Below are 21,176 nucleotides of genomic sequence, written 5' to 3'. Positions count from 1 at the left end.
TCCTAGTTACAAATACTGGTGAAGTCTTGCTTTGGAGAGAAGGATTTACTAATTTATTAATAAGTTCATTTTGAGCAAGCTAAAAATACAATTTTGCCACATTGTTATCTTTAAAAATCTCAAACAAAAACTCTACTTTTGACCAAAATGCATACAAATCATATGATTTTTAGTTTGGAGGAATTCTGAAACCAATTACTGTTTGGAGCCAGGAGGCTATAGAAAGGCTGATCCCACTTTAGAGGGACTGACTGACTTAAGCCAAACAAAAAGGGCTCCAGCTCAGAGGAGCACACAGCACCTGGGACCATTTTCCCAGGGAAAGGAAGGAGGAAGTAGTGATGGCATAATGCAGGCTGGAAAAGGGGTGTGGCCCACAGCCTCCGTCTCTGCCTCTCTCTGGTTCACTGATTTGTTATTGTCAAGTAACCCCGATCCTGCTGAGCTCTGGAAGATAGGGACAGACACCACTAGCTCATGCACAAGCCATTCGAGGGAGGCAGGCGTTTTCTCAAAGCACCTCCCTCCCCAGGCATTTCAGGAACGAAGGTAAGGAAATCCCCCTCCCCAAATAAACAGTTTTTAAAAACTTTATTGTCTTCCTAGGAATAATGACATTTGTCAGGATACTGAGGGAAAGCTTGGGTTACCTGAAATAGATAAGAAAGAGCTGATGGAAATAGAGGCAGATGGGCCAGTGGGGGGAACCCTGGTCCTAGGCCCAGTTTCTTTTTAAATACATAACAACAGATAAAGATATTGTGCAAAAAAATAAAGACATTCACATTTTAGCAGTTAAACTTTTATTTTACTTTTTAAAATTTTTATTTACCTTTTTCTTTTTCTTTTCTACAAAAGGCAGATAATGATTGTTGATCTGCAATTGTTGTGTTGTGCACTCCCCTCAAGGGGGCAGAGTTGGGAGCTGGGGCGGGAGCTCGGAGGATGCCTTCACCGGCGGCACCAAGGGGCGCGCGCCCCCGCGGCCCCCTCTCCCGGCTTAGCTCATGTCGATGGTGTTGAAGACCCACTCCGTGAACTTCTTCAGCTTGTCGGAGGCATTCTGGGACTCCTCCTGCAGCCTCAGGTTGTCCTCTCGCAAGTGCTGAACCTCCGCCTGAAGGTGAGCTTTGTCTTCTTTTTCCTGGGAGGGCGAGCAGGGCAGGCAAGAACTAAGAGGGTGGCCTCACCCTGCCCAGCCGCTAGGAGTGGCTGTGGATCTGTGTGCGCCCTTCACCTACTTCCCTCCTTCATTGCACTGAACAGCTGTCTACGTGGCCTGGTGCTGGGCCTTAAGATGCTCTCACCCAGGGAACGGGACTTCCAGAGGCATCCGCTACAGGTTGATTTTGGAATGTAAATACATGACTGCATAGTTTAATGTCTTTGTTAAGTTGTAAGGAATAAGGGCTGTCTTACATTTTAGACGATTGCTCTGGGGGCTCCTGTCTTAATATAAAGCCACTCAAGAAACAAACAAACAGCATCTAATTCTTTTGGTGCAAGAGCCTGAATAGCAATGAGGACACGTGGGTCTGGGCTATGGACCAGGAGCGGGGAGGCCGGGAGAGGGCTGGCTGAGGTCTAAAGGCGTTCACAAAAAAGGGAACGCTTTTTCTGTGCCTGTGACAATGAAAGCTTTCTTGCACTATGTGTGTCAGTGGGAACCAAGCTCTAAGCAGCTCCCTAAACATGTGTTTGGAGAAAGTAGGGAAAACGCCCACATCTTATTCCACTAACAAACACTGCTGACAAAGGGCTCTCACAGTTCAAGGGCAGCTTGCGTGGACTGGGTAACCTGCTTTGAGAATATGGTTTACCTTCTTCAGATCTTCTCGAAGCATCTTCAGCATACCTTCCAGCTGGTCCACTTTAGAAGCCAGAGTGGGAGAGGAATTTTTACTGCTGGGAACAAGAAACAAAAGACCTTGCTGGCAGGAGCCTCCATGGCTAGCTCTGTTTGGCACTTTTTTTTTTTTTTTTTTAAGGCGGCGCCTGAATTTACAAAATGGTTTTCAATATCAAATTACTCAGTATGGTGACACAACCGTGCATTTTCATTTTAAAAAAGAAAATGGCAGTCTTAACAAAAGGTAATACAAGTGTGAACTACAGCCAATCAATGGCTTCCTTTGTTAAAGATGCTGCATCTTTGTGACAAAAGAATATAGGACAGTGAGTGAAAATGGTCTCTTTGGCAGCACAAGAACCTTCTGGCAGACACGACTGTCAAACAGTGAAATGAGTATCTCTTTAGAGGCTTTAAGAAGAGGAGAGTTACTCCTCTCTGTGTGCATGTTGGCTGGGGGGGTGGGGCTGGGGCAGGCTCTACCTTGGGGCAACCCACTCACCCAGTGGCGACTGAGTCATCGGGCCCACGTCTTAACTTACTTACACTAGTTTAAATATCTTCAAATATTAAAAAAATAAGGCTCCATCTTTCAGAAGCTTGTCAGTCCAACCTTAATGTCTTAAGCTCTTCGCTATTATGATCAGCAAACTCTAAGGCCCACAGTTTTCTTATTTTCTCCCATTTCATTTAAGTGCTAAAAATGCCATGCCAGTGGAGCACCAAAAGGAAGGGGAGTTAGTCAGAGGACGAGAAGGCCGTGTAACCAGCTGGACAGATGACACAGCTTGGCAGGGGCTGAAGACCTGTCAACTCTCCTTCCCCGACTCTCCTCTACTTGAATTCAAGCTCCAAAAAGTTTCCAGGCGAGTTCCAGCCAGAAGCACAACCTCAGCCTCACACAACCAAGAATCTGAAGGCTTCCACGGAGCCAGCTGGCAGCTGCCTCTTTCCAGAGGTCAAGGGCAAGAGGTGGCGACTCTGAACTCTTGGCATCATGAAATAAAAGGTATTCTTTACTTTAAAAATCGAAGTTCAAGTTGGAATTCCTGACCTACAATAAGCTGTGTCTGTCAACGTCTTCTGCTAATTCTAGGTCTACCGCAAGCCCACAGTGGCGTGGAGTGTCACAAGGCTGTAAATAAAATGGCATGATCATGACCTCCTCCCTTCTAAGCAAGACGGGACGACCCGTTAAACGCTGACAGTGAATGGATTTTTAAAAGGGAAGCGGTCAGCTGCAATCCACAGCACCTCACAAGCGGGTCAGGTTTGCATGGGTTGAAGGCCAAAGATGTGACAGAATAAGAGGGGTGTTGGACGGGAAACACCGAGGCTGGGGATGGGGGCAGGGCTGTCCTTCACAAGCCGTCGAGTCCACACTCCCCGCTCCTGGCAGGGCTGACGCAGCCACTGCAGGCTGTCAGTAACCCTCAGTGGCGTATCTTGATTTCTGAAGGTCTGCAAAATGAATTCTGTGACTGTGAGTGCACTGATAGTCTTTAAGAGCATATTTAACTCCACTTGCATTTGCTCATCCACACCGAACAAAGCTCCAATCATCCTCCTCATCTTAAGCTTCTACAGGTTCTACAAAGATTTAGGAACCGCTTAATAATCCCTTCTCAGGAGAACAGTCTTTGCTCACTCAGACTTCTCTTCATCCTAAGAAGGGACATTTGGGGCTCTCCCCTCGACTCTGCAATTTTTAAAAAAGTGCTCAACAGCCAAACTAACTGCCTCTTTCCTTCCCCAACTGTCCCAACAATAGGATAAATGCAGCGTCTGTTACACTCACGACAAACGAGCCATTGCTCTTATACTTCCTCTTGAAGAGGGTTTCCTTACAGACTTGCTTCAGAAGTCTTCAAGCACAAGTCGCCGGTATGTCTCTGCAAACCTATGCCAACCTCACTCTTCCCGTTACTGGCTGTTTCTGACCAAGTTTTCTAGATACCTGGATTCTTATCCATCATCAAAAGGTTTTAAGAGATTTCAAATTGATGAAATTATTCTCCGTTAAGGAGGGCTTACTATGTGTCCACGGCTGACCGCTGGGATGCTTTAACACATAGGAACATCACACATTTATCCAACAACCTCACCATTTGAAACTGAGGGGGAAATGGAAAAGTCAGCGAGTCCATACCCTTAACTCAGCTACTGCTTTTTTTTTTAACTTCTTATTTTACATAAATCTTTCTTACCTATCCTGGTGACCCAGTTCTAATGTAGGTCTGAAGCAGAACGTTGGGAGCTGCTAAGATGCAGGCACATTTACAAGCGTGACCAACTGACAGCTTCAAAACTGACAGACTCAAAAACCAGACTCAAGGACTAAACGCATAGGAGTCCGAGGATATTCAGGACAAATGATTTCTCTTACCTTACCTAATAAACCCTGAGGACATAAATGTACTACGGCATTAAATAATAATGAATATTCATCATAATGATGACTTTTAAGCCATCAAGAACAGTTTCATGGTGTTTAGAGTATTTGGTTAAAAAGCATTCGAACAAGAAGTGAAGTGTCTGGCGCCGCAGTGATGAGCTTCATTCAACTGATCCATGTGGCCTCCATCGCCTCTTCCCCACACCTGCTGTCTGTCACTAGCGGAGGTGATGTGTGGGGTGGAGTGGTACCCTCGCCACTGGATGACTAACCTGCTGTAAGACTTCATCTGGGCCAGAGCCTGGTCTTCAAGCTGGTCATTGTTGGATGCAGCACTCAGGGGGCGATGGTTTTCATCACTAGCAGCAAAGAACGAGGCTCTCTGGACTGAAACGGAGAGGAGAAACCATTCAATATTTTGGAACTGGATCCTGGGTCCTCTCTATGGGGGCCCTCCATTTCTAAAAGAAATGGCCTACACGCACAGTCAGATCTAATCAAGGGGCAGGAATGCATCGGAAACCTTATCTCCCAACCCTTGTAGGAAAAATTTTTTACTGTTTTAGCTGGAAGAGGATAGTAACATTGTAATTTCTCTTTTAAAAACAGCTGTTGTGACTCAACTTCTATTCCAGCTTTTCCCTTCTTGCTCATAAAAGTACCATTCTATTATTTCCCCGGAAACAGGCCTCGTGCCAAATTTCCAGACCGATGCTTTCCACTCAGTGACAACATGAAACGCATTAAAGAGCTAGTACTAAGCTTCTTGAGGCTTCCTGAAGTATGTTTTCCCTAAGACTCCTGGCCACCTTGGTGGGCTTTAGCCTAGGCACGCACCACCTCTGTTTCAAAATACACAAACTTCAGGCTTGAGCCAAGAAACAAAATCAAATTAAAAAAAAAAAATCTCCCACTGAAAAACCAAAACTTCTTTGCAGCAACATGGATGGACCTAGAGATTGTCATACTGAGTGAAGTAAGTCAGAGAAAGACAAATATCATGTGATATCACTTATATGTGGAATCTAAAAAAAGGGTACTAATAAACTTATTTACAAACCAGAAGTAGAGTTACAGATGTAGAAAACAAACTTATGGTTACCAGGGGGTAAGGGGGGGAGGGATAAATTGGGAGATTGGGATTGACATGTACACACTACTATACATAAAACAGATAACTAATAAGGACCTACTGTATAGCACAGGGAACTCAATACTCTGTAATGGCCTATATGGGAAAAGAATCAAAAAAAGAATGGGTATATGTACATGTAGAACTGATTCATTTTGCTGTACACCTGAAACTAACACAACATTGTAAATCAACTATACTCCAATAAAAATTAAAACAAAAAACAAAACTGTGATTTTATATGAAGGAGAGTGACCAACATATTGAAATTTACAATCAAGTTAGTCCTGGGGAATTGCCATCAGCTAAAATGCAGATTCACTGTTCACTGCTCTGTGGTTATCTGACTTCTGAATTCCATGGCCTAGGCAATTGGCTCCCCCAAACTGGAGCCTGACTGAAGAGCAACTTTCAATCCTTCCAAGTAAGGGCAATAAAACAAAAACTCAAAACCAATCACCTGCTAGCACCATCATTTTACAAAGACCATTTTAGCATCAAAAAATCTGGAAGGGCAACTTTAGAGTCAGTCTATCAAAAAAAGACCTATGACAGCCTCATGTCAACACACACAGCAATACTTGTAGCTTTTTTCTATTTCAGCAGAGCAGGTCAGCACTAGTCTAAGGGCCTGCATTTAAGGACCACTGGCTTAACGCAAGCACACAGCCAGTGGGTTGACGCAGGAACGAAGCAGGCAGAAAGCACACCTGCTACCACACACCCGAGAGATGAGTGAGAAGAGAAGAGGGAGGAGCCTGGGGCCGGGCCAAGCAGGACAAGCATCCTAACAGATCCAACTGCGCGTTGAGCAATGACGTCTTTACGACGTGATAAAAAACTCTCCCGGACACGTGCTGTTTTCAGTCAAGTGACAGCTGCGATTCCCCTGCACTCTGCCCTTCTCAGATACAGGGAGGCGAGGCATCCGTGTGATGAATTCCTGTGTAGAGGAAACACTGGGTTCCACCTGATTAAATCTGACAGTGGGGGCCCCTACCAAGTGCTCAAGAACTGTTAGCTCAACTGGTTTCCGGCTGCGCTGGTAAAATGTGTGTGTTGTCAGTGTGTCCAGAGCTCTCACGCTGCCCACGGCCTCAGTGTGGCCCAGCCTGGATCATCAGCAGACTCACCCTCATACGCCTTGGCAGCGTCCACCAGGTTGGACCAATCCAAATCCGCAGCGGCGTCAGGCAGGGGCATCAGGCCGGGGTCGGGCATGGGCGGCCCTTGGGTCTCCTGGATGTCATTGAGGGAGCTGTCCGAGGCCGAGAACTCTCCTGCAGGAAGGGACAAGGGATAAGATGTTTCTCATGCCCACAGGAGAACCACTCAAAGTTTTACCCATTTTCTGTTACAATATATTGGTAAGTCATTTGTTACCTGGAATCAGTTTCTAGTCTAACAGGCCATTAGTGGTCATTCTAAAGCTGAGTGGAACTAGGGATTGACTTCCTCCAACTTTAATTCACTTTTGTATAACCTCCCACTGTCCCATTTCTAGTGGGGTGAGTCTTGGAAAAGTCAGTCCTGCACCGAGGCAATGTGTCTGCTTTGGCAGGAGCTGCTTGTCTACAGTGGGACCCAGGGCAGCTCCTGTTTCCTCGCAGAATCGAGAGATTCAGGCTGGGGTGAAGGGACCTACTTCAAGAGAGGTGGGTTTTGCAGCCAGGCCAGGGAGGCTTGGTGATGCTTGTGTGAGGGGATAGGAAAGCTTATTTTTATCTGCACTGGAACCTGGGATCTGACTGCCCTCCATGTGGACTCCCTGCATCCCTGGGACTGGTGAGGGACATCCCTGGCCCATGTCTGTCCTGTATCCCAGGGGCGGCCCACTGGTTTCTGCAGTTGGATGTATCCAGGGTGGTGTGGGAACCAAATCAGAGCACGTGAGAGTGAGTGCTGGGTCACCCAGCAGAGTTAACATAGGTTAACTGGTGTTGGCATCCTTCTCCTTCCCAAGGACACGCTAAGCAACTCCTGGCATCAGTTTTCTTTCTTTTTTTTTTTTATGCACATTTTATAATCTTAAGTTCTTATTTGAGAATGTAAAAATACAAGGTACGATAGACTTCAGCAGTCTTAGTTGAGTGCCAAGAATAATATAGAAAAGGAAGATAGTTGATAAATGAGTTTATAGGGTTATAATCTTAAGACAGTAAAAATGTAGAAAGAAAAAAAAAATGGTCCACATCAAAAAAACGTAAAAAAAAAATCAATTATGTAAACTTACTACTAAATAAATCATATTTTTAAAAGATGGTACTCGGGCTTCCCTGGTGGCACAGTGGTTGGGAATCTGCCTGCCAATGCAGGGGACACGGGTTCGAGCCCTGGTCTGGGAAGATCCCACATGCCGTGGAGCAACTAGGCCCGTGAGCCACAATTACTGAGCCTGCACGTCTGGAGCCTGTGCTCCGCAACAAGAGAGGCCGTGATAGTGAGAGGCCCGCACACTGCGATGAAGAGTGGCCCCTGCTCGCCACAGCTAGAGAAAGCCCTCGCACAGAAACGAAGACTCGACACAACCAAAAATAAAAAAAATAAAAATAAAAAAATAGATAAAAACTATTCCCTTTTAAAAAAAAAAAAAAAGATGGTACTCAAGACTCATCACTGGTTGATTACTTTTTTTTGCTATTTTCTATGTTGTGGAGGTATCTATATGGTGGATATATGGTGGTATCTATATGGATATCTCTTCCCAGTTTGCTTTCAGTGACATCACTTTGGTAACCTGAAATCAGCTGTAGTAGGAGTATATCTACACCACAATAACCGGCAAGTGCTGCAAGTCAGGGCCTTTGCCTCCTTCCAGGAGCCGATTGTTAAACGTTTACCAGCACAGCAAGAATCATACTTCCAATGGGGACAAAAAGACACTGAGAGATACTCAGCTGGGAAGTGATGTAATAAACTTTGTTCATTGGGAAGATCATTTTGGTTTTTTTTTTTTTTTATTCAAACAGAAAGTCACAAAAATAATCATCTCATCAGTTCACTCAGTCCCATGTAATTAATTTTTTTTTTCATCTTAATCTTTTGTTAGCACTTTTATGAATTCATCAGTTTTCCATTAGAGTTCTGAAAATGCTTATTCATTCAGTTCAGCAGTATAGTCAGCTACCAGAAACCTGTACAGTTTTCGATTTACAGCAGCCCAACATCCCAAGCCCCTTCTAAGGTGACAATTTTTAAAAATACAAATATTAAACTACAGTAACAGCTAATCTCTGCTTATCCTGGGGACGGGAGGAGTGGGTGAAATGAGCCCCTCTGTGCCGTGGAGGGTGTGCTGCTACCGCTCAGGTTCGTATAGGTGGAGGAGCGAGGGAAACGTAGCTCAGGAAACGAAGATGCTCTCAATGGGGCAGCAGCTGGGGCAGCAACGAGAGCAGAGCACGTGCCTCCGTGAGAAGGGTCACCCGCACAATGGGACTGTAACACTAAAACTCACGCAAACACAAAGCTGAAAGTGAACTTCTCAGTTAAAATCTCTAAGCGACTCTGGAAATAACTGTGTACGATGAGTTAAAAAGTTTTGTCGATTATGATGGCCTATAAACCAGAGTATATTTAGCGCTTGCTTTCCCTTTCAAATTACATAAAGAACTGGTCTGAAGTGCAGCTACTAGTTATTAATGTGCTTAACATTAGCAAAGTTATGAGTAAATGGAAATCAACATGTTGCCTGATATTAAAGGCTCAGTTGTATTTAAACTTGCTCCCACCAAGGGTAAGTAGTTGGAATGATTTACAATGTTGTGTTAGTTTCTGATGTACAGCAAAGTGATTCAGTACATATATATATATATATATATATATATATATTTTTTTTTTTTTTTTTTTTTTTTCTCTTTCAAATTCTTTGGAACAGACAGTTTTGTGTGTCACACACAACCCTTCTGCCCTTTTATCTCTGGGGCCCAAATTTCCACTTGGAAAAAAAAAGAAGTCGCCCATTCTCCAAACACATCTCAGTATCTCAGTGGTGGGCACACCACCGAGGCCAAGGCGTAGGGATCAGCCCACCAAGGACTGCTCAGTTTAGGGCGTGGGATCACTGTGGCTGCTTCCTGACTTTCAGGAAAGCAAGAAGAGGTGATGGGAAGGGGCTGGGAGAGGGTGGCCCGCTCCTTCCCTTCCTCAGTGCCAGGCCTTCAGCCCCAGGCTTCACAGGGAAGGTGCGTGGGGAGCAGATTTCCAGGCTCTTCTCTTAGTATGTGAGCTTCTAGAAGGCAGGGCCTACTGTGACATGACACATGCACACAGGCTTTCACAGAGGGTTTATTTTTATCCCTATAAAGGTTAAAAAAAAATGGGGAAGTGAAAGAAACATTCAAGGTAGGCAGGAAGTTGTAAGAGGAATGGAGGGCAGGGAGAGTGGTCCCAATGCAGGGAGAGAAGGGGAGAAAAGAAGGCTACTCTTTAGGGCACAACTAGGAGGTGGTTTCTAGTGTCCAGATGGTAAGAAGTGGTCATTTCATGGGTCAACTTTGGTTCATAGACGGTGACCTTTCAGAGCAAAGAGAAATCAGGTTCAAGCCATAGTTGGACCTCTTATAAAGAGGGAGGAGGGGGAAGCTGATGTGATTCTTGAGTGATGTCTGCCACAGGGGAGAAGGGGAGAAGGGAACTGTGTGGGAAGCAGGATGGAGATGATGGAGGAACAGTCCTGGGAGTGGGTTGAAAGCTCAGAAAAGATGCAGGGAGAAAGAAAACTAGGAAGGCAGGAGATTGAAAGAAAACACTGCTTCAGGGAAGAAGCAGAAGGAAAAGAAATTGGGTATAAATGGACATAGAGAGAGATAAAGCTGCAGAACTCCCTGAAGGAAAAAGGGCAGAAGGGAGGTGGGGTTACAGCCATATGTATAATAAGCAGGCACACAGGTTCCATAATAGGTATCTGCTGTGCTGGGCAATAGTGGGAGGGTAGGTGCAGAACCCTGGAATGGAGTTGGACAGAGGAGAAAGAAAAAAAGCAATTTTTTTTGGTCCCCGAATATGGCCCTTAATAAAACTGGGATCAAGTAAGGTGATGGAGGAACAAGGCATTTATGAATCAAAGGGAAGAATACGGAGGTGCCCGTCATCAATAAGCCTTTTCCTAAATAATACTCACTCACTCAATGAATGAATGAGTCAACAAGTGAGTGGCCGACACCACAGCTAATATTCTCACAGCTGGGAAAGACAGAACAATGGTGTGGCTCAGGGAAGCCAGTGGATAAAATTCTCTAAGAAATAACTAACCTGGTGTTAGCCAAATTTGCCCAATCCTAACAGCAGCTGGGATGTTTGGTAAAAATACAATACAAACCACACTTCTGTATTCAAATTCAGCAGGTCTTGGGTGAGGTCTGGAAATCTCTATTTTTAACAAGCATCCCAAAGGAGAGCTTTTTACCACATCAGGTGCCCCAGTTCTGCGGCTGCTGCACAGTGTCTGCCCCTCGATCGTCTGGCTCTGGAGCCCAAGAGGAGCTCATGTTTCTGGGTCCCACGGGACTCTAACACCTGAAGAGGCAGTTCTTGGCAGGCTACCATCCCCCCAGGGCACTGCCAGGCAGCAGACTGAAACACACCCCAGTCTTTCTGTGAAAGAGTCCTATTTGCTTGTCCTGGAGCTTTGGCCACAGGCATAACCTTCTGTTTTGGCACATTAAGAGGCCTACAAGGTGCTCTCAGGGAACAGAGGCCAGTGGACACAATCTCTGTGCTCTCCATCTGCCTCACTCCAGCTCATAGGCATCTCCAGAAAGGCGCTTATACATACATCTGGTGCCCCAGTACTTATGACTGCCACCCAGCAGACACCTCCAGGTCACTGGTGGTGGTGGTGGGGTGGTGCTTATACTTGTGGTCCCATAGGACCATACATACATGCATACTTTAAAAGCTGCTGCCTGAGATTCCGATTTCCAATCTAAGTGATGACTGAATCTAAGTGATGACTGAGATCCATCCCTTGGAGACACTGACAGGTCTTGTCACACCCTCAGCTACTGGAGGCTCTTAAAAATAAACTAGGCGGGCTTCCCTGGTGGCGCAGTGGTTGAGAATCTGCCTGCCAATGCAGAGAACGCGGGTTCGAGCCCTGGTCTGGGAGGATCCCACATGCCGCGGAGCAACTCGGCCCGTGAGCCACAATTACTGAGCCTGCGCGTCTGGAGCCTGTGCGCGGCAACGAGAGGCCGCGATAGTGAGAGGCCCACGCACCGCGATGAAGAGTGGCCCCCGCTTGCCACAACTAGAGAAAGCCCTCGCACAGAAACGAAGACCCAACACAGCCATACATACATACATACATACATACATACATACATACATAAAAAGAATGTAAGCAGACAAGAATATCATTAAAAAAAAAATAAATAAACTAGGCTGCTTGGACAATCACAAAAGTTTGAGAGACAACCAAGAGCTAGGGCAGGGTAGGAAGATATGGTTCATCTTCTACATGAGACCACTCCATCAAAGCTGGGAGAGGTGGCTGTTTTACCTAATACGTAGAAACAAACATAGCGTCAAGGAAGATGAAGAAACAAAGGAAAATGTTCCAAATGAAAAACACAAGAAAAATCTCAGGAAAAATTCTCAATGAAATAAAGATAAGTAACTTACCAGATAAAGAGTTAAAAATGATGGCCATAAAGATGTTCACGAAGCTTGAGAGAAGAAAGGATGAACACAGTGAGAACTTCAACAAAGACACAGAACGTAAAAGAGAGTACCAAACAGAAGTCACAGAGCTGAAGAATACAGTAACTGAACTGAAAAATACACTAGAGGGGCTCAACAACAGACTAGATGAAGCAGAAGAAAGGATCGGTGAGTCTAACATAGGGTAGAGGAATTCAGTCAATCAGAGAGGCAAAAAGAAAAAAGAATGAAAAACAGTGACAAGAGCTTAAGGGACATATGGGGCAACATCAAGCGGACCAACATTCACATTATAGGGGTCCCAGGAGGAGAAGAGAGAAAGGGCAGAAAACTTATTTGAAGAAATAGTGGCTGAAAACTTCCCTAACCTGGGGAAGGAAACAGATATCTAGATCCATGAAGTCCAGAGAGTTCCAAAAAAGATGAACCTGAAGAAAACCACACCAAAACACATAATTCAAATGTCAACAGTTGAAGAGAAGGAGAGGGACTTCCCTGGTGGTGCAGTGGTTAAGAATCCGCCTGCCAATGCAGGGGACACAGGTTCGAGCCCTGGTCTGGGAAGATCCCACATGCCACGGAGCAACTAAGCCCGTGTGCCACAGCTACTGAGCCTGTGCTCTAGAGCCCGCAAGCCACAACTACTGAGCCCGTGCGCCTAGAAGCCGTGCTCTGCAGCAAGAGAAGCCACCGCAATGAGAAGCCCGTGCACTGCAACTAGAGAAAGCCTGCGCAACAAAAACCCAACCTAACCAAAAATAAATAATTTAAAAAAAAAAGAAGAGAGAAGGAGAGAATCTTAAAAGCGGGAAGAAAAGAACAACTTGTTACATAGAAGGGAACACCCCGTTAGACTATCAGCACATTTTTTAGGAGGAACTTTGCAAGCCAGAGGGGAGCGGCATGATATATTCAAAGTGCTAAAAGGAAAAAACTGCCAACAAAGAATACTCTACCTGGCAAAGCTGTCAATTCAGAATTGAAGGAGAAATAAGAGTTTTTCAGATAAGCAAAAGCTAAGGAAGTTCATTACTACACTGGTCTTACAAGAATTGTTAAAGGGACTTCCTTAAGCAGAGAGTAAGAGTGCTAATTAGTAATAAGAAAACATATTAAAGTATGTATCTCCCTGGAAAAGGTAAATATATAGTAAAGGTGGTGAACTGACCACTTGTAAAGCTAGTATGAAGGTTAAAAGACAAAAGTAGTAAAAATAACTATAACTATAATAAGTTAAGGGATACGCAAGATAAAAAGATGTAAATTTTACATAAAAACATGAAATGGGGTGGGGAGCAAAAGTTAGAGCTTTAGAATGTGTTCAAATTTAAGTTGTTCTCAACTTAAAACAGACTGTTATAAGTCGTTTTAAGTAAGCCTCATGGTAACCACAAAGCAAAACTCTATAGTATATACACAAAAGATAAAGAGAAAGAAACCAAAGCATGCCACTAAAGAAAGTCATCAAACCACAAGGGAAGACAGTAAAGAAGAAGAAAGGATCAGAGGAAGTAGAGGCAGCCAGAAAACAACAAAATGGTAAAAGTACATAGTTATTGATAATTACTTTAAATGTAAATGAACTAAATTCTTCAATTAAAAGACACAGAGTGATTGGATAAAAAATATATATCTAATTGCTGCTTCAAGAGATTCACTTCACATGTAAGGACACACACAAAGGGATGGAAAAAGATACTCCACGCAAAAGGAAACCAGAAGAAAGCTGGGGTAGCTATACTTACATCAGATGAAATAGACTTTAAGACAAAGACTGTAGTAAGAGACAAAGATCATGACATAATCCTAAAGCGGTCATTCAACAACAGAATATAACATTTGTAAATATTTGTGCACATAACCTAGGAGCACCTAATTATATAAAGCAAATATTAATAGACCTCAAGGGAGAATAGACAGGAATACAACAACAATAGGGGACTTTAATACACCACTTTCAACAAATGATAGATCACCCAGACAAAAAAACAATAAAGAAACATTGGCCTTAAATGACATGTTAGACTGATGGTCTTAACAGAAATACAGAACATTCCATTCAAAAGCAACAGAATGCACATTCTTCTCAGGTGCATATGGAATATTCTCCAGGATAGACCATATGTTAGGCCACAGCCAGTCTTACTAAATTTAAAAAGATTAAAACCATATCAAACATCTCTTCTGACCACAGTGGTATGTACCAGAAATTGATTACAGGAGAAAACTGGAAAATTCACAAATAGGTAGAGATTAAACAAACAACATGCTACTGAACAACCGATGGATCTAAGAAGAAAGCAAGAGAAACTTAAAAAATACTTTGAGACAACTGAAAATGGAAATACAACATACCAAATTATGGGATGCAGCAAAAGCAATTCTAAGAGGGAAGTTCATAACAATAAATGCCTACATCAAGAAATGAGAATGATCTCAAAAAACCAAATTTTACCTCTCAAGAAACCAGGAAAAGAAGAATTGAAGCCCACAGTTAGTAGAAGGAAGGAAATAACAAAGATCAGAGCAAAATAAATGAAAGACTAAAAAGAGAACAGAAAAGATCAATGAAACTAAGAGCTGGTACTTTGAAAAAAAAATAAACGAAATTGATAAACCTTTAGCTACACTCAGGAAAAAAAGAGAGGACTCAAAATCAGAAATCAAAGAGGAGATGTTACATCTGATACCACAGAAATACAAGGGATCGTAAGATACTACTATAAACAGTCATATGCCAACAAACTGGACAACTTCAAAGAAATGGAACACACAACCTACCAAGACTGAATCATGAAGAAATAGAAGATCTGAACAGACAAATTACTAGTAAGGAGATGGAATCAGTAATCATAAATCTCCCAACAACGAAAGTCAGGACTCAGACAGCTTTACTGATGAATTCTACCAAACATTCAAAGGAGATTTAATACCATTCCTTCTTAAACTCTTCCAAAAAAATAGAAGAGGAGGGAATACTTCCAAACACATTTTACGAGGCCAGCATTACCCTGATGTGGAAACCAGACAAGGATGCCACAAGAAAAGAAAATTATAGGCCAATATCCCTAAAAACATGGATGCAAAACTCCTCAACAAAATATTAGCAAACCTAATTCAACAATATGTTAAGAGGATCATATACCATGTTCAAGTGGGTTTTATTCCACGGATGTAAGGATGGTTCATCAATGTGATAAACCACATTAACAAAATGAAATATAAAAATCATATGATCATCTCAATAGATGCAGAAAAAGCATTTTACATTTTCAACATCCAATTATGATAAAAACTCTGAACAAAGTGGGTATAGAGGGAACATACCTCATCATAATAAAAACCATATATCACAAGCCCACAGCTGATGCCATACTCAACTTTGAAAAGCTGAAAGCTCTAAGGTCAGGAACAAGACAGGATGCCCACTCTCACCACTTTTATTCAACATAGTATTGGAAGTCCCACCCAGAGCAGTTAGGCAAGAAAAATAAATAAGTCATCCAAATCAGAAAGGGAGTAAAACTGCCACTATTTGCAGATAACATGTCATATGTAGAAAACCTTAAAGACTCCACCAAAAAATTATTAGAACTAATCAAAGAATTCAGGAAAGTTGTAATACACACAATCAAAACAAAAAAACCTGTTGTTTCTATTCACTAACAACAAGCTATCAAAAGGATATATTAAGAAAATCCCATATACAAAAAAGAATAAAACACCTAGGAATAAATTTAACCAAGGAGGTAAAAGACCTGTACACTGAAAAATACAAGACATTAATGAAAAAACTGACGAAGACACAAATAAATGAAAAGACATTCAATGCTCACGGATTAGAAGAATACTGTTAGAATGTCCATACCACCGAAGCAATCAACATATTCAAAGCAATCCCTATCAAAATTCCCATGGCATATTTTACAGAAATAGAATAAACAATCCTAAAATTTGTATGGAACCACAAGAGACCCTGAATAGCCAAATCAGTGTTGAGAAGAACCAAAAAACTGGAGGCATCATGCTCCTGATTTCAAATTTTATTACAGCGGTACAATAAAACAGTATGGTATTGGCATAAAAATAGACACATAGATCAATGGAACAGAATAGAGACCCCAGAAATAAACCCACACATATATGATCAATAAATTTATGACAAAGGAGGCAAGAATATACAATGGGGAAAGGACAATCTTTTTAATAAATGGTGTTGGGAAAACTGGACAGCTACATGCAAAAGAAGAATGTGGACCACTATTTTACACCATATGCAAAAGTTAACTCATAATGGATTAAAGACTTGAATGTAAGACCTGAAACCATAAAAATCCTAGAAGAAAACATACATGGTAATAAGCTCCTTGACATCAGTCTCGGTGATGATTTTTTGGTTCTGACACCAAAAGCAACAAAAGGAAAAATAAACAAGTGGTACTACATCAAACTAGAAAGCTTCTGTGCAGCAAAGGAAACCATCAAAAAAATGAAAAGGCTACCTACCGAATGGGAGAAGTTATTTGCAAATCACATATCTGATAAGGGGTTAATATCCAAAATATGTAAGGAACTCATACAACTCAATAGCAAAAAAGCAAACGATCCGAGTAAAAAATGGGTTGAAGATTTGAATAGACGTGTTCCCAAAGAAGACATACAGATGGTCAACAGGTATATGCAAAGATGGTCAACATCACTCATCACCCAGGAAATGCAAATCGAAACCTATTGAGATGTCATCTCATAACTGTTGAATGGCTATTATCAAAAAGACAACAAATAACAATTGTTGGTGAGAATGTAGAGAAAAGGGAGCCCTTGTGCACTGTTCATGGGAATGTAAATTGGTGCAACCACTATGGAAAACAGTATGGAGGGTCCTCAAAAAATTAAAAATAGAATTACCATATGATCCACCAATTCTACTTCTGGGTATTTAACCAAGGAAATAGAAAACACTAACTCAAAAAGATATGTGCACCCCCATGTTCACTGCAGCATATTTACAATAGCCAAGACATGGAAGCCACCTTAGTGTCCACTGACGGATGAATGGATAAAGAAAATGTGGACACACACACAATGGAATATTATTCTGCCATAAAAAAAGAATGAAAATTTAGAGTTATAGGTGTAGAAAACAAACTTATGATTACCAGGGGGGAAAGGAGGAGGAGGGATAAATTGGGAGATTGGGATTGACATATACATACTACTATATATAAAACAGATAACTACTAAGAACCTACTGTATAGCACGGGGGACTCTATCCAATACTCTGTAATGACCTATATGGGAAAATAATCTAAAAAAGAGTGGATATATGTATATGTAGAACTGATTCACTTTGCTGTACAGCAGAAACTAACCCAACATTGTAAATCAACTATGCTCCAATACAAATTAATTAAAAAAAAGAATGAAATGTTGCCATTTGCAACAACACGGCTGGACCTTGAGGGCACTGTGCTAATTGAAAAATGTCAGAGAAAGACAAATACTGTACGATCTAACTCACTTATATGTGAAATCTAAAAAAAAAAAAATTTTGAGCTCATAGATACAGAGAACAGACTGGTGGTTGCCAGAAGTAGGGTGGGGGTAGTGAAAGATGCTGGAGGGAGTCGAAAGTACAAATTTCCAGTTATAAAATAAATGAGTCATGGGGATATACAGCATGGTGACTATTGTTAATACTGTACTGCATATCTGAAAGCGGCTACAAAAGTATATCTTAAAAGTTCTCATCAGAAGGAAAAAAAAAAAACCTTTATGGATGGAGACGGATGTTAACTAGAGTCGTTGTGATCGTTCTGCAATATATACAAATATCAAAACATTATGTTGGGCTTCCCTGGTGGCGCAGTGGTTGAGAATCTGCCTGCTAATGCAGGAGACACGGGTTCGAGCCCTGGTCTGGGAAGATCCCACATGCCGCGGAGCGGCTGGGCCCGTGAGCCACAGCTGCTGAGCCTGCGCGTCTGGAGCCTGTGCCCCGCAACGGGAGGGGCCGCGATGGTGAAAGGCCCGCGCACCGCGATGAAGAGCGGTCCCCGCAACGCGATGAAGAGTGGCCCCCACTTGCCGCAACTAGAGAAAGCCCTCGCACGAACCGAAGACCCAGCACAGCCAAAAATTAAATAAATAAATAAATAAATAAATAAAAATTAAAAAAAAAAAAAACAAAAAAAACCAAAAAAAAAACCATTATGTTACACATCTGAAACTAATATAATGTTATATGTCAATTATACCTCAACTAAAAAAAAATAAACCAAGCATCCTAGATGACTCCTGTGGTCTGGTGAGGCTCAATCCCTGTGGTCTGGGACTCTAGGTGAGAGGCTGAATGAGGGAGGGGTGATGAGCCCAGATAATCAGAGCAAGCAGGCAGGACTTCCTCCAATTCTCATTCTTGAGCAAATTGAGTGGCACGTGTCTGGGGACACTGGCCATCATAAGCAGGGCTGTTCAGCTGCAGCTGAAGACACACTTACCATGCAACGACTTCATTCCCAAGGTGTAAGAAGGCCTCCGCAACGGAAGAGACTTGGGGAGAGAAGGGTACGTGCTACTGAAGAGGACATCGTTGGGCAGGGCTTGGTCCAGAAGCGAAGCCCTTGAGGTGAAAAAGTGCTCCCTCTGGCCGCTGTAAATACTCTCATCGGACAGCGTTCTGTGCAAGGCCCGCCTTGAGGTGGGAGTGGTGGGAAAGGGAGACTGAGGAGAGGAGAGCGCGTGGAACTGAAAAATAGCGTCAAGACAACAGAAAGTCAATCTTCTGGGTCACATACCCAAGACCGGGGGCGGAGGATGGGTGGGTTAACAAAATCACTCTGGTAGACACAACCCTTCAAATCCTGGAGCCCAACAAGGAAGCCTCAAGGTCCATCATCACTGTCTACGTCCTTAAGGGCTAAAATAGGAGTTCCGGGCACCGCATCCTCACGGCCCAGCATGCTGGCTGCAGCCGATCAGTGCTCAGTACAAAGTTCAGATGTGGGATTAAGCGGATTCATCACTATTGTGTCATGGTTAACAACAAGACTTTAGGATCAGACAAATATGGGTTTTATTTGAATCCCGTGTCTTTGACCAAATCATGTTATTGCTCTGAGCCCAATTCCTCGTCTATGAAATGGGGCCACCTCTCAGGATTATTATGAGGATTCCATGAAACACTGGAATGAGCACAACAGTATGTTATCAGTGGTGTTACGAAATAATGTCATGGTCCCCAGCGAAACAGCCATGATGCCAGGAAGGTATCCTCAGAAGCCTGTCAAGCGATTGCATGTTTGCCAGGCAACAAGAGCCTCTGATCATCACAATATATTCACTCAAATAATAGGTGGCTTTTGAAAGCATTAACTACTAATATTATATTTAATGAGCTTGGGAGAGAATTTATTTTTTTAGATGGATTTCTATTCGTGAAATAAAAATAGGGAAGTCATCTTTATAAGTGACAAGTATTTATACAGTTATGTATAAATGACAAAAGCTCCAGATAGCTGTATCTCTTGTTAATGTCTTTTGCCTTTGTGACCAGATTTGATTTTTATTTGAGATTTTCCTACAAATAGCAAGCTTCTGAGAATTCCATTCATGGAGAAAAAACAGACACGTTAACAATATTGAAATATCCAGCATCCTGCAAGCCAACAGAGTATGTGGTCCATTAACAGAGTTATCCTTATTCAGTTCCTCTTAGTTAACGGTTCACGTTGGCAGGGAGAACAATGTGGAGAACAGGTGAGGATGTGAGTAGGAGGGCTGAGTTACTGCTGGCAGGAAGCCACTGTGAAACTTTCCATGACACTTTGAAGGGACAGAGAGAGAATGATATGGCAATGCCTCCATCTAGGAGGCTGAGAACAGAGCTGATGCTCAGACTCATTCATGGGTTCTGAGGTCTAACATGCTTCCGGTCCAACAAGCCAAGGGTTAATCAAGTCAAAGCTACCCACAGTGTGGTATGCACAGTTGCAGTGTAAATATGAAAAAATTATTAATCAAATGCATTGTAAATGAGCCCCAGGTGTAGCCAACTGTGTTCACTTTTTAAAATTCACAATGAGTTAAGCCCAAAGTACCTATGTGCTTACCTTGAAAACTAAGCTGCTGTGATAAATGCTTTGTGAGTCTTTAAGCGGGAGGGGACTTGGTATGGAAATGATTTCCCTTCTCACTTCACACAGAAGAGTGGGCATTAGAGAGGTTAAATGGCTTGCTAATTGTAAATTAAAAAAAAAAAAAAAAAAAGCAGATCATCTCCCTCCACCTGCAAGGTTCTAGAACTGTCACATAAGGCTCCTGCCTTCTAGACCAGATTTCAGATCTCTATTCAAAAACTGCTGTCAATCATTTTTAGCACATCTGGGTTTGGCAAAGGGATTTCCTTTTCCAGTGAATATCCCCACCCTGATGGTTTTGCAGGAGAGAGATTTTCCACCAGTTCTAGTTTCAGCCTCTTTGGGAAATGTTAATATACTTCAAGGTAGTAAACAGCTACCTTGAAGAGATCCTTTGAGCAGTGAGATTTATTCAAAGTTATAACATCCTGCACTAAAGGGAGGCAGGGGAGGAGATGGAAGGAAGCAATCTGCCTAGATGCTTTCTACCCGTTAAAAAATAGCAGGACCTAGCCTGGGCCAAGCACGTTAGGATGGCTCCTGACCCCAGCCCTCTTCAACTCCAGTCTTAAAGGTATGTGCACCTATCCAGTCCCCTAGGGCACCCTCTGTCTTCCTTGCAGGTCATACCTGAGATTGCTGAGTGGTGCTGCCCTGTGCTGCCAGACCCTGGGAAAGAACCACAATACAGTGGGTGGTAGACTTGGAAGGGATTTTAGAGAGCATCAGGAAGGGGGATTTCAACTGTGTTCCAAGGAGCCCTAAGGGTTCCTCCCAGCATCACTGCCTGCGGAGAGGAGATGTTCAGGTGGGACCCAAGTGCCCAAGGCACCCCACCCCTCCCATCGGAGAAGTTCTGCTTTCTTAGTTCTACATATTGGGCTGCCATGTGTAACTGTATTAGGAAAAAAAGGGTTCCTGAACTTTAAAATCATTTGGGCACCATTGATCTAGTCTGGTCTTTTGTTTCAAGGCTGAGAAGCAAGGCCTAGAGAGAT

The 21,176-nt window shown here is 42.8% G+C and overlaps 1 protein-coding gene across 14 annotated transcripts in view; it reads right to left on the bottom strand.

Moving 5' to 3' along the window:
• Nucleotides 1–990: 990 nt before the first annotated feature.
• Nucleotides 991–21,176, bottom strand: part of SIPA1L1 (signal induced proliferation associated 1 like 1) — a 372,579-nt gene continuing 352,393 nt past the window's right edge. For 12 of the 14 annotated variants that reach the window (XM_007184390.3, XM_057543410.1, XM_057543413.1 and 9 more), the window contains 5 exons: nt 18,541–18,787; nt 6,510–6,656; nt 4,517–4,631; nt 1,821–1,905; nt 991–1,144 (listed from right to left, as the gene is read on the bottom strand). In XM_007184390.3, the coding sequence (XP_007184452.2) occupies nt 1,001–1,144; nt 1,821–1,905; nt 4,517–4,631; nt 6,510–6,656; nt 18,541–18,787 (738 nt within the window). In that variant the 3' untranslated portion in view covers nt 991–1,000. The remainder of the gene's footprint in view (nt 1,145–1,820; nt 1,906–4,516; nt 4,632–6,509; nt 6,657–18,540; nt 18,788–21,176) is intronic. The other 2 variants (XM_057543417.1, XM_057543419.1) reach the window with 1 other exon arrangement.

Source organism: Balaenoptera acutorostrata, chromosome 3 (assembly GCF_949987535.1).
Source record: "Balaenoptera acutorostrata chromosome 3, mBalAcu1.1, whole genome shotgun sequence".
Taxonomy (NCBI): domain Eukaryota; kingdom Metazoa; phylum Chordata; class Mammalia; order Artiodactyla; family Balaenopteridae; genus Balaenoptera; species Balaenoptera acutorostrata.
This window is presented reverse-complemented; position numbering and strand designations above follow the sequence as displayed.